This window comes from Myotis brandtii, unplaced genomic scaffold (assembly GCF_000412655.1).
Source record: "Myotis brandtii unplaced genomic scaffold, ASM41265v1 scaffold49, whole genome shotgun sequence".
Classification (NCBI taxonomy): Eukaryota; Metazoa; Chordata; class Mammalia; order Chiroptera; family Vespertilionidae; genus Myotis; species Myotis brandtii.
This window is the reverse complement of record NW_005368707.1, coordinates 8,468,828-8,481,645: the sequence shown is the minus strand read 5'-3', so window position 1 is coordinate 8,481,645 and position 12,818 is coordinate 8,468,828. Positions and strand designations below refer to the sequence as shown.

Sequence of the window (12,818 nt, the reverse complement as noted above, 5' to 3'; positions counted from 1 at the left end):
CTCCTCTGAGTCTCAGTGTGCTTTTCTCTTTCCTTCTAGTTGTAGAATTTCCACTCAGCCAGCCTTCCTGTGGTTCTGGATGATGTCCGTTTTGTCTTTTAGTTGTATTTTTGAATTTGTTGTGGGAGGCAGCAATTTCCAGTGTTTACCTATGCCTCCATCTTGGTTTCTCCCATTTGCAGTACTTTTAAGCAGTGATTGTTAGCAATATTGTTGCTTCAGAATTTGCTGGTATTTTTTGCACAGTTTTCAGACTGTTACAGAAGACCAAAGAAATACCAAGCACGCGTCCTAGAGAAAGGGAGGGACCCCGTTTATTAACACTAGTGGACTCAGGAGTAATTTCCAAATCAGAGTGAAGAAACATGCAGAGTGGGAGGGACCCTGTTTATTAACACTAGTGGACTCCGGGTGTAATTTCCAAATCAGAGTGAAGAAACATGCAGAGAGCCTGTCTATATATATCCCGCTGGGGTCTTTGTCTTGCAGATATGCCCCCTGCCCCCTTTGTGGCCCTGTAGGGAGGCCCCCAGGTGTCAGGCCACATCCAATGGTCCATCCTGGCACCAGCATAACAACCCCCTCCCCCCGCCCCAGGGCAGTGCATTGTTCACAGTTCCATGGCCTCTGCATTTAGATAACAAGTTCTGCAAGACCAGTTTCCTCCTCAAGACCACAGATGCAGCAGTTTTGAGTGATTTCCAGTGATGGGACCAGTGACCAGTGCAAGTACTGCTTGTGCTCTTTGCAGGCCTAGCTGATGGCTGCAGCAATCCTTTTTCTCTATTTGTCCTGTATAGCTACCTGTGCAAGCCATTTTTTAGAGTTTCTATCTTTCTCCTCTTTCTCCTTTCTTTGTCTGCTTGGTCTTTTTCCAGTCAAGATTCCTCACTGGGGAGCAGCTGGTCTGTGGTCTTCCTTGTGCGATGTCCCCTCCCCTTGTTTCTCTTTCTCTGTTGTCCTCTTGTCCCCCCTCCTCATTTCTATCCAGGCTCACAGTCAACGAGGCATTCCTTTAGCAGACCACGTCACACGCCTGCTGGTGGACATGCTCCCCAGTGTCCTGGAATCGTGGGCAGTCTAATCTGTTTAAAACATTTAGAGATTTTGAAATTTATTCGCTATGGAAGGGACGTTGAGAAACATTGTTACTCAAAGGATCGGGTTTCCTCCAGAACCATTGGCAAATGAATAATTTTTAACAAAGGAGTTGTTAAGATCCTAGGACTAATTAAGGGCTCATTTATCAGAGTAACCTGCAGAGCAGGTGTCTTTGATGACTCCCTCCCCACCCCCACTGCCTTTTCTGGGTAACTCTGAAGCCACAAACAATGGGCTGGGTGGGGGCAGGGAACTCCCATTTTTGTTATCTCCGATAAGTAACAGAGCCCCACACTCTGAACAAGGAAAATGAAAAACTACCGAAATAGGGACCTAACTACTAGAATAAATCATATTGGCTATTTTGGAGCTGCCATGTACCCAACCCATTTCATCCAAACATTCATTGTACAGATGAGGAAATGGAAGTCGGGAGCGGTTAGAAACACATCCAAGTCACACAGGGAGTAAAGCCCTGTCTGCTGTTCACAGGTTTGTTTGCTTCTGGTTAACAGTCTGTAGGCGGCTTTGTAAAAACATTTGACCTCCAGCGCGTGGAACGGATGTCATGTAACAGTGTGGCCACCTCCCTTTTTGTCTACCTCCTCCCTTCATGTCTACCTCCACCCATTTCTCAGCATCACTGCCAACGCTACACTGAGAAAACCCAAGTACTTTCTGCAGAAAATGCACTTAGACATTCTCCCAAGATACGGTTTCATAAAAATTAAGAACAGGTGAATTCTGGTTCCTATCACCTTAATAAAAGTAGTAACAGTTACCACTTACTTAGAGCTAATTGTGTGGGAGGCACTGGGCTAAACGTTTTATCAATATATCATCAAAATTACTTTGTGCAACAATATGATGAATTATTAATATCCCAATTTTGCAGATGAGGAAACTGAAGCTAGTGTTAAGTAACTTACCCGAGACTAAAAAGCTAGCAATAATAGCAGAGGCGTGTTACAAATCCTGCTCCTTAACCTTCATGAAACTAATTTTATAGCTTTTGTTTCCTCTTGTGTCACATATTCAGCTGTCTAGTGGATCTTGTGGTATCTTAAAGGTTTTACGTTCTGTGATTTTATGAAAGCAAAAGTGCTAACATTTTAGTTTTGTTTTGATAAGTATTATGAATTATTTTTACAGCCCTGGCATGTTTGTTATTAATTATGCCAGAATGTATATAACTGTACAATTCTTTTAGACACTTGAGTGCCTAATCATGAAATACTAGAGCACCACTGAGCAAACAGCAAAATACTATGTATTTGCATTTTCAGTTAGCACGTGCTATAGGCATGTAAGATCTGGCCCTTTTCTGATGAAATTATATGGCTCTTTTGGACAAAATGTTCAGTAGAAAAATGAGGTAAGAGATTCAGCTCCAACTCAAATTTGGGGCGGTCCTGTTACCTGGTACAGAACGATGACCAGTAAAAAATTATTTATTCAATGAACGAAATAAAAAGCTAAAAGTAATAAAGATTCTCTGAGTTAATTTTAAACTTAATGTCTTTAAAAAACCCTAATATATCTATCATAATATTTTGAAGTAATTTTCCAACAGGCTTCTTTGTTATATTAAGACCCATTTTCATTGATTCATAATTTATTCTATCAACAAACATTTATTGATTGCCTACTCTGTGCAGGCACAGTGCTAGTTACTGACTTTGTAATGGTGAAAAATAAGAATAAGCTCTGCCTCCATAAAGCTTAGGTTGCCGTGAGAAAAACAATCAAATACTAAAAAGAACTTACATTCCCAAAGATAACAAGTGCTCTGCTTTAATGTGGGCGGTCCTGTGGGGAGCTGTGGCATGGGGGAGGCGTGTGGTATGCCTCTCCATCTACACACAATGGAAATGCTTAGGATGCTTCACAAGAACAAGTGAAGTGCAGCCACAGTTGGCCCCACATATTAAAATGCAGCAGCAGTCAAGTATTTAGTTAAGGGGGCCCTTTACATTCAACAAATGATTATTTAGGGCCATGAATTGTAAGTCAAATTAAATACTAACTATGGGTTCCTACTTTGGGCATTAACACATTTTTCCTTGGCCAATGTAGCAAGGTTCTAAAGAGCTGAATCTAGGTTGTAAGTGATTCTTTTATTTTTAGGCATTAATGGATTATGGAATCGTGCTTCTTCTTAATGCTGGAAAAACTGTGGCATTCAATACCTTAGTTAATCGTGGACTCATCTATTTGGGACGAGGGCATCACTGTTTCGCATTAGAGGTAAACCTGAACCCACTTGATTTTTCATGCTCACTTCTGAAAATAGTGAACAAGTTTTTCTTACTACCAAATGGCAATATTAATGAGCAATAACTAAACTTTAGCAATAATCATATTGAAATACTTTGACTGACTAATAGAATTTTTGTAAAATACGTGTATTTTTACTTTGTTTTGATTACAGGCAAATAGCCAATATGTTTTAAAAAAAGTTTCTAATTTGATGAAAGTTCAAGGCTATCACTTCCTATCTTGACTATATACAAAATTCAATTATTTAGCAAATAAAATGATTTATGTATTATTTAATTTGCTGTTTGATGCTCTCATTTATAATTTTCCTCATTCTCCATTGAAAATATATCAAACTAAATCCATTTGTTTTGTATAGAGTAGAAAATACCTGCTCAAAATAGGCTGCTGAGAATAATGGGAACAGGCGCTCAGGATTGTAGCAGAAGATAGCGTCTCCGTTATGTCACAAAGAAACGTGGTTTCTTTGGTTAAAAAATGCATTTCTTTGTAGACCAATTAAACAAAACCATTCTCATTTTTATCTTATTTGTATTGTTTTTTTAAATTAACTTTGGAGTTAAGATTAAGAGATACAAGACAAATGAAAGTTTGCAGTTGAATATGGTAGGTTTGCTTCTTCTTTGTTTCTGAGGAACCACAACAGAACATTATGTAATGGAATGTTTCCTGATTCTTTTCATCTCCAAAAGTGACTTGTATTATTTTTCTACCTTTGGAGTCAGATTTTGGGGTTCTGCCCCGCAGAATTACTTATTATTTTTGCGAATGGATCATGAGAATTCTCGCTTCATATTACACAGTGTTTTACAAAGTATCATACTTTAAAAAGATATTGGCTTGTAAAAACATGTAATAAATAACTTCAAAATGCAATGGGTATTTAATTTTAAAGCGTGCCTTTAATATTTATGTAAAACTTTTTTGTACTCGTTCAATAGAAACTTACCTGGCCACTGGGTAAAACTAGCAATAAAGCTACTGGTCCGCAATGTGTTAAGGAAGTGTCTGAGAAACCAGATTCTAGGCAATTTACACTATGATGAAATGTAATTCCAAGAGTTGAACTCTTTTAGGTTTAGGTAATACCATTTGGAATTTTCTCAGAGAGGGAGCTAAGGAATTTCTTTGTTTGGAGTAGGCAAGAAAGCTATGGAATTCTAGGGAATAGTGTTGGGAGTAGAGAAGTGAGGAAAATGGGGGTTGGGAGCCAAAGACCTCAGCTGTTGGATAATTAAATGCAGGGACTGTGTTATCTACAAGGCACATATTTATTTGGTATTTAACATCAACATACCAGGTTCTCAATAGTGCTGCACAATTTATAATTGTAACTTATAGATGAGGAAACTGATATTCAAAAGAGGTTAAATCGTCTTTTATCCAGGAAGTGCTAGGGCATGATTTGATCTCAGGTCTCCCCTGATTCCAAATTCTATGTATTGAAGATGTGGAGATAAATAAGGCAGATTTCCTGTCCTTGAGGAGCTCATGGTCTATCCAAAATCATTCTTGACCCCTCTCTTTCGTCATACTCTATATCCAATAGTTCAGTAGACTCTGCCATCAAAGCATATTTTGAATTCAGTCATTTCTCATTTTTTGTCACTGTTATCTTCCTAATTCCACCCTCAAGCATCTTTCCCCTGGACTACATCAGGAGCTTCCCAACTGTCCTCTCTGCCTCTGCTCTTGTCCCTGTCTCTAAATGCTGTTCTTCAAACAGCAGCAGACAGACCTCTTAAAAACATACTGGTAAAGCAGACCATGTTATTCCTCTACTCAGAACCCTCCAGTGGCTTCCCATCACACTTAGAATAAAATTTGCACTGTTGACTGTGGCCAACGAAGACCCGTCATGATCTATCACTCATTGATCTGACTTCATTGTCAAACATTGTTCTTTTCTGCACTCAGGCTCCTCCACTTTGGCATTTTGCTCTTCCTTGGAAATGCCAGGCTCCCTTCCTGCCCCAGGGTCCTCACACAAGCTCTTCTCTGTACATAGAACGCTCTCCCTACTAATCTGTGTGTGACTCATGCCCGTCTTTTATTTCAGGTTTCTGCTCAAATGTGACCTCCTCAGTCAAACAAACAAACAAAACAAAAATGTAGATTAATTAAAATAGAATATTAGAAAATTAAAGTAAGCCTGGACAGGGAAAATAAACAGGAAACAGAGGAAAACAGAAGAAAACAAATAATAAGATGGTAGACCTAAATCCAACCATATTAGGAGTGACATTTAGTAGGATGGTAAAAAATAGACCAATTTAGGTAATAAAAATATCAGATCAGAACTTTTTTTTAAAGTCTCTGGCTACAAAAGTCACACTTTAAATATATTGATATAGATAGGAAAAGTAAAAGGCTGGAAAAAATATGCCCTGCAAACACAAATTAAAGGCAAAAAAAAAGTCTCCTTTATGTAAATAAGAAATTATTTGAAAAATTAAATTAGAAAAATGAGAAAGAACCAATGAATAAATATAAGACTGAATAATGGAAGGGCTAGATGAAGAAACAGGAGACAGCAGTCTTAACACTTACCCAGGGAAATTTTTTTAGTGAGAATGATTGATTAACAGAGAGGTCTAGTGGGATAAGTGCTGACAACATACTAGGTAACTGATCCTTGTATGGCCTTCCTAGGAACCCTTGGTCAGGAAGTAGAGTGCAGCATTTGGACTGGCATTGTTTAGGAAGTTAATGGTTAAGTGGGTTGGATTAAGAACATGTGTTTATCTCTTTGTCCTCTTGAAAACCTACTAGGAAGACAGTAAAGGAATAAAAAAGATATAATTCCACAAGGTTGAAGATAGTAGAAAAGAGATGTTCAGGCACCTAAAACTACCATTCTGTATTCTAATGCCTCTAACTTAAATACGAATGGGCAGTCAAGGATCCTACACTTAAGAGGTAAAATAGAGACTATTTTTTTTAGGGATGGTGGGAGAAAAGGAGATGTGCGGAGTGCTGGGGTAAGATAGCTAAATTCTATCCTATGTGGGAAGTTAAACATGACAATTCTCATGTTATTTTGAAATTTGAAGGTAAATAGCAGCAAGATGTATAATCAATTGTGTTTGGGGAGTGGGCTTCAGGGGCAAGGAGAGGTGGAGCAGGGGATTGCTACAACCACCGTCAGTTTTCTAGTTGGATTAGACACCATACACTTGGTACATGGGCTACTTTGATAAGAATAAAAGCAAATAAATAAAAAATGTCTTTCGATGCAATTTACAAATGACAAAATAAAATTGGCCTTCATTAAATGACACAAATACTAGGAAGCTGATGGAATTGAGGGGTGTGGAGACCATGAGTGTTAGCTATGCTTTCAAGGAGATTGGTGGTGACAGAAACTAGAAAGACTGGGCCATGTGTAGTTTGTAGCAGGGACGGTTGAGTGGAAGGCATGTTAGGTCAGGGCATGAAACAAGAATTAAAAATACAGAAGGCAGGAATATGATAGAGCAAGTTTCCAGAGGAGAACAAAAGGAACAAGGTCAAGAGTCTGTCTTCGGATACAAAGAGTGTGGAGGAAGGTCCTTACAAATAAGAAATTTGCTTTGTGTATGAGTGGCTATGTGTGGTTTGTTATTTATGATCTTCATATTAGAAAAAAAATTAATGCAGAAGGGAAAAATCATAAAAATTAGTTAGCTTTATTCTAAGTGATGAGAATAGTCATCACATGTTTATTGCTGATAATTATACATATAGAGTCAGGTTGACTTTTGTAAGTTTTATCTGATTACAAAACTGAACTTGGTATTCTCAGTCTTTTAAGTTCTTGATCACTCCTCACAACTTCCAAAATAAATAAATAGGAAAGTTTATAATAAATCTCAATTTTGCTAAGTTTGTTTCCACTTTAAAACAGTCCTCTTAGTCCGGCCAGGTTGGCTCAGTTGGTTGAGCTTCTTCCTGTGCACAGAAAGGTTGCTGGTTCCATTTCTGGTCAGGGCACATGCCTGGGTTGTGGGTTCGATCCCTGGTTGGGGCATGTTCCAAAAGGAACTTCTCTCTCTCTCTCTCTTTCTCTCTTTCTCCCTCTCTCTAAGCATGCCCTCAGGTGAGCATAAAATCAGTAAATAAAACAGTATTTGGGGGATTTATCTGGTAGCATATTTGATTATATTACATTTGATTAGATAATAGATTTCTTATTTTCTTCCAATAATAGTTCCTTTTCGTATCAAAATATACTTCAGGAATCTAAGTGTGATTCCATATCTACAGATTGGTCTCTGACTGAAACCTTCCTCCTCCAATAGGAATCCAGTGACCCTGCTTGACCCTACTACTCCCTCTGCCTTCCCAATATTTGCAGAAAAGTTAGCCAGCTTCCTCCCTCTGCTACAGCCAGGGAAGGTTTGTGGAAGGGGGAAGAGGAGGAGGGAAAATGAGGAGGGAGAGGGACAGGGAGGCTGTCTGTTATGGTTAGCTCCTCTCCTTCCTCCAAGGTGGACACCAGAACTCAGACACCGGCCCTCTGAGGCTGGAGAGTGGGTGCCAGCCTCCAGGAGGGGCTGGAGGGGGTCCCTTGGACAGTCCAGAGGAGGTGACAGCACTCTCCTGTTCTAGCCTGGCCACCTGAGGTTACAACCAAAACTGCCAGTGAAGGTGCCTGCGGAAGCAGTCCTTTGGGAAAAGCAGAATCATTGCAGTTTACATGATATTTTATATGTAGATATTCATCTAAATATTGTATTAGTTTCAATTTAGTGCTGTTCTGATTTTGCCTCAGTCCTCGAATATTTTTGTCGGTCTTTGAAAAGCTGATGCACTTTGGACACTGCCTCTGGAGCCTAATGGAGGACAGTGCTCAGGGCCGCAGAGGCAGGCTCTCTCGCAGACTTTTCATTCTCTTAAAACAACCTCTTTCCCAGGGCCATTCCAGCTAACTTCCGAACTCAAAATCTTGGGGTTTTCCATTGCTCCTTCTCAGGAGGCTTCTAGGAAACCTGTATAAAATGACACACTTCTCCCAGAAGTGTGAATTCCAAAGGTAGGAGCAGCCTTAGCTAATCCACAAAAAAGGCCCAATGCATGTCCTTTTCTGGGTCTGGGTGTGTGTTTGCCCTGTAAAGTCCAAGTTTCTCTATGGGAGAATTTCCATTTCTATCTAGATGGGCAAGTCTCTGGTGGTGTAAACTGAGGGAAAAAAATACAATAAAAAGAAAGTAAATGAGGTCTCATTACACACATCAGGGCAAAAGCACTGGGAAAGTGCAGACCAGCAGCACAATATTCTGAGTGAGTTTTCAGTTATGGGTTTCCTCTGCTCCACATCTCGTCCTCACTAGATGTGATACTAAAAGGAAAAAAAAAGTTTTAAGATGTCTTTGTTAATGCTGTGTTAAGTATATTCATGGTAGAACACAGCTAGAATAAAGTTTAAAAAAGCGCAAAGGATAATGTTGCAAAACTAACAAAAATGTATAAAACTGTTTCAGGATTTTAAACAAGCTGCATTGCTGAGCAAGACTAATTTGAACCTTTGTCAAGCTACGGCCTTGTGCTATCACAGGTATGTAATTTAGGTTGCAGTGAAAGCAAGTGGGAACATCTAATGATTATAATAGAAGAATAGAAAGAGGAAAATGTGGAAGTGACAGGAACAAAAATGGGGAGAGACAGAATCCCCGCATAGAGGTGGCGAGCACACCTAGGTGTGTCATCAACACCCTCCTACCTTCTAATAAGCTGTTTTAACCAAGTCTGCGAGCAAATACCTGCATCCTGGCATTGGATACCCACTGATTCAAGCCCATTTACTGGGGAAAAAGACCTGGGTGATACACAGAATAAAATCACGCACAGCTTGAAAGAATAAAATTAAGTGATTATTTTTGTTCCTAAAATGAAACTAAACTTTAAAAAGCCTGTTTTCTACAAGAGAGGGTGATTTCAAAAAATTAAATATTTTCAAAAAATTTTGCATTTAGAAAACATATTTCTAAATCTATAACTAATTAAAATAATACCCGTAAACATCTACAAAATACAATAAAATCTACAAAAATATATTACTTAAAACATTATTACCTGCTTCTGAGATTACTGTTAAGAGTAAGTCAAGTTATAGTAGGGGAGAAGAGAACAGTTACATAGGCTAAAATACAGGAGATCACCTTATAATTTGTTCTGAGATAATATTACATAGATTTTTACTAATTATAAGTTTTACATTTCTACATATACATTTAACATCTAAAATTAGTTTCTGGTCATTTTGTGTTTAGAAGTATAGAGATTCTGCATGTGGAGATTTTAATGTGAGATAAAATATATTTGGTTAAGTAGTAGTTTACAGTATTATTTTTTAAGACAGAATAATAGCAATTAATTGGAGGGGAAATTAGGATAGTTCATAAACTATACAGACTAGGCTGTATAAAAATCCAATTTTGAATTATTTAGGAAATAAATATTTCTTTTTTTCCTTTTTATAACACAGCACAGCTACACTTCCCTATGAAAGTTAGATTTTTTATTTTATGAACATAATAATGCAATAACTGAAACTTGTGAAGATGTCTTTGGGTTTAAAGGCCTAAATTGGGACCTTTATTTTATATAAACAGCAAAACATAGTCACACCATTTTCTATTTTAATCTAGCAACCTTTGTACAATCCATCTCTTTAAGTAATTGTCATTCTTGAAAAGAGATGGAATAATGATGACTGATGTGTTTGTTTTGGTGGGTGAGTACAGACCAAAAATGACTGAGGTCATTGCATTCTCTTAAATTAAAACAGACTCCAAAATTTCTCCCAAACTCATTCCTGTGTTTAGCAACTGAGTCAGTAAATTTCTCTGTGTCTGTTCCCAATCTCTTTCATGAATTGTAATCACTGGATATACTACACGTCGGAGCCTTCTTAAGCTGATACTGCTTTGCAATTCCAAATAACCAACTTATATCAATTGATTAGAATCTCTGTTGTCCCTTAATAAAAGTAGAATTTAAATCACTGATAAAGCCCTAATAACTGACAGTCCCAATTTCATGTGTTTTGAGTTTTAACAGTTTTACTGAATTTAACAATAAGAAATATTTAGTGATTCATTATATCTATTTCAGGAAAAATATTTTGCTTTTCAAGGTAGTCTATCTATAACATACTTATATCACAGCAGCACAGTTTCTCAGTATTGGAGATTCATTACTGGTATGGGGAAAGTAAAAATTTTCCCAATTGGAAAGCAATTTTAAAAAGGAATAAAATTTGAAATTTAGGGCTTTGATCTTTGAACTCAGGGAGTTGCAGACTTTTGAAGTATGCCTTTGTATAACTCTGGTTCTCACTCCTGTGGTTGCTAGGAGACAACATTCCTTAGGCTGAATATCTACTTGTTGCCCAATTTGGTCACGAAGAGTGTTGTGCCACAGTTAATTTTTAGATCCCTTTATGAAAGCCATCGTCATATGAAAAAAAAAGTCACAGAGGGAGAGCATGATTACTCAGTTACATATCCTAGCCACTTTTTTTTTTACCTCAGAACATTGATTTTACTATTCTTATGTTTGCATAAAATATTTTTGAAACTTTGACTCTGCAAGCCACATTCTTTAGTGTAGGGAGGTATTTATGATTTATTTGTACAACTCAGTAGGGCACATCTGGGCACGTATGTGATTAATTTAGAAAATGTGGTGGCCTCCGTCTGTGGCCCAGACTGCAAGCTCAGCTCACAGTCCCGACTGAAGGATGGGCGCTGATGAGAGGACGCACCTCTGTCAGTGATCACATTATTTATACAAACATATCTTATTTTAGAAAAATGAATTTAATATACTTTTATATTTGTGGTAACTGATACCTAAGACTTTTATGTATTGATGAACATGTATCCTGACATAATACATTTTTTCATTGCTAACTGCCATGTGATCATTTAACAAGAGCTTCAGTCTACAGGACACTGTGATATACTCATCTTCAGAAACATGAAATTGCTGTTTCTATTGTGGCACCTGCATCATTTTTTCCGTGTTGATGCGGGGAGCTGGGTGTCTCTGGCTTTGACACTGTCATTTCCCCTGGACTTGATTTTTAGTTGTCACCTGCTTTGAAGTGTTGGTAGGTGATTTTCAAGGTCCTTTTCCATGTTAAAGTTTAATGATTATTTACTTAGTTGAAACAGACTAGATGCTCATTACATGCTAGTTCTGATAACTAGATAGGTATAGAAAAATGGCTTTCTCCAGGCTAATTGAGATTAAATGTAATTATTAGATATGCATATGAGATGGAAAAGTGACTCCTTTATGAAACATATTTGATTCCCTTATCAGCCCTCACCCGCACCACAAGAGAATAAATAGGGAAGAAAAACTGAGTGATTATTTAGTTAAATATTTTTACAAATTAATAAATAAAATGCATTTTTCTTCTTTTCCTCTTTTCTCTTGGTGTCCAAAAAGAAAGGGCCTATCTTTATAGATCTGAAGTAAGGACTCCCATGTATAACATTTTGGTTCCTTTTGTTGTATAAGGAAATATTAAATACATATAAATTTATTATAATCTGCTTTAAATAGTGTATTCCATTTATATACCTTCCCCCGCCGCCCCCATATTGTCCACAGATAGCTATTAAAAACAGATTCAGGAATGCCATGCAGCTCTTATAATTCTGAAAAAAGAACTCTAGAATATTATCCCAGCATATTCTGCTATGAAAATGGCTCTTACCTCCCTTTTTCCCTTTTACCACAATCTTCAAAGACCCCTTCAGCCTTTCTTAGGTCATATGGACTCATGTTCTTACTTCCTATGATGGATAGATAATAAAAGTGAACATTTTTTGTAAGGGTTAATGTAAATCTTTATGAAAACTTTATATACAGGAAAGTACTTAGGTAACTCAACAGAAAGCATCAATAATTTTATTTATTTTCAGAAACAAAGAGTTTGCAGAAGCTGTCACTTTCTTCACATTGGCTCTTAGTATTAATCCCTATTTTGTGGATGCTTACATTGGACGGGGAAATTCTTACATGGAATATAGTCACGATGAAGGCATCAAACAAGCACAGAAGGACTTTCTGAAAGCGCTGCATTACAATCCAATATGCACAAAAGCCAGAATTTCATTAGGTTATAATTTGCAGGTAATATTACATAAGACACTTTGGGCCATGGAAGTGTTACCAGTGGGGAGAGGTCCTCATTTCTGCTGGTTGCTGGTAGGAGTGGGTTTCTTGCAATATCCTATGAAAAAGGATTTTCTCAGACTTGCATGGAGAACAAGTAATTTCTTTCTTTTTTTTTTATTAATTTTTATTTATTTATTTTTGCTAAAAGTATTACAAAGGGTACTACATATGTGTCCTTTTTTTCCCCCCGCCCTTGACAATCCCCTGGCCTCCCCTACCCCCCAGTGTCTGTGTCCATTGGTTATGCTTATATGCATGCACAC

At 37.6% G+C, this 12,818-nt stretch overlaps 1 protein-coding gene across 1 annotated transcript in view; it reads left to right on the top strand.

Moving 5' to 3' along the window:
• The window catches only part of TTC6 (tetratricopeptide repeat domain 6), a gene marked incomplete at its 5' end in the record, with an annotated part of 66,471 nt that overhangs the window by 29,260 nt on the left and 24,393 nt on the right, over positions 1–12,818 (top strand). Inside the window, 3 exons of the mRNA XM_005876604.2 lie at positions 3,229–3,348; positions 8,844–8,917; positions 12,300–12,510. Of these exons, the coding sequence (XP_005876666.2) occupies positions 3,229–3,348; positions 8,844–8,917; positions 12,300–12,510 (405 nt within the window). The remainder of the gene's footprint in view (positions 1–3,228; positions 3,349–8,843; positions 8,918–12,299; positions 12,511–12,818) is intronic.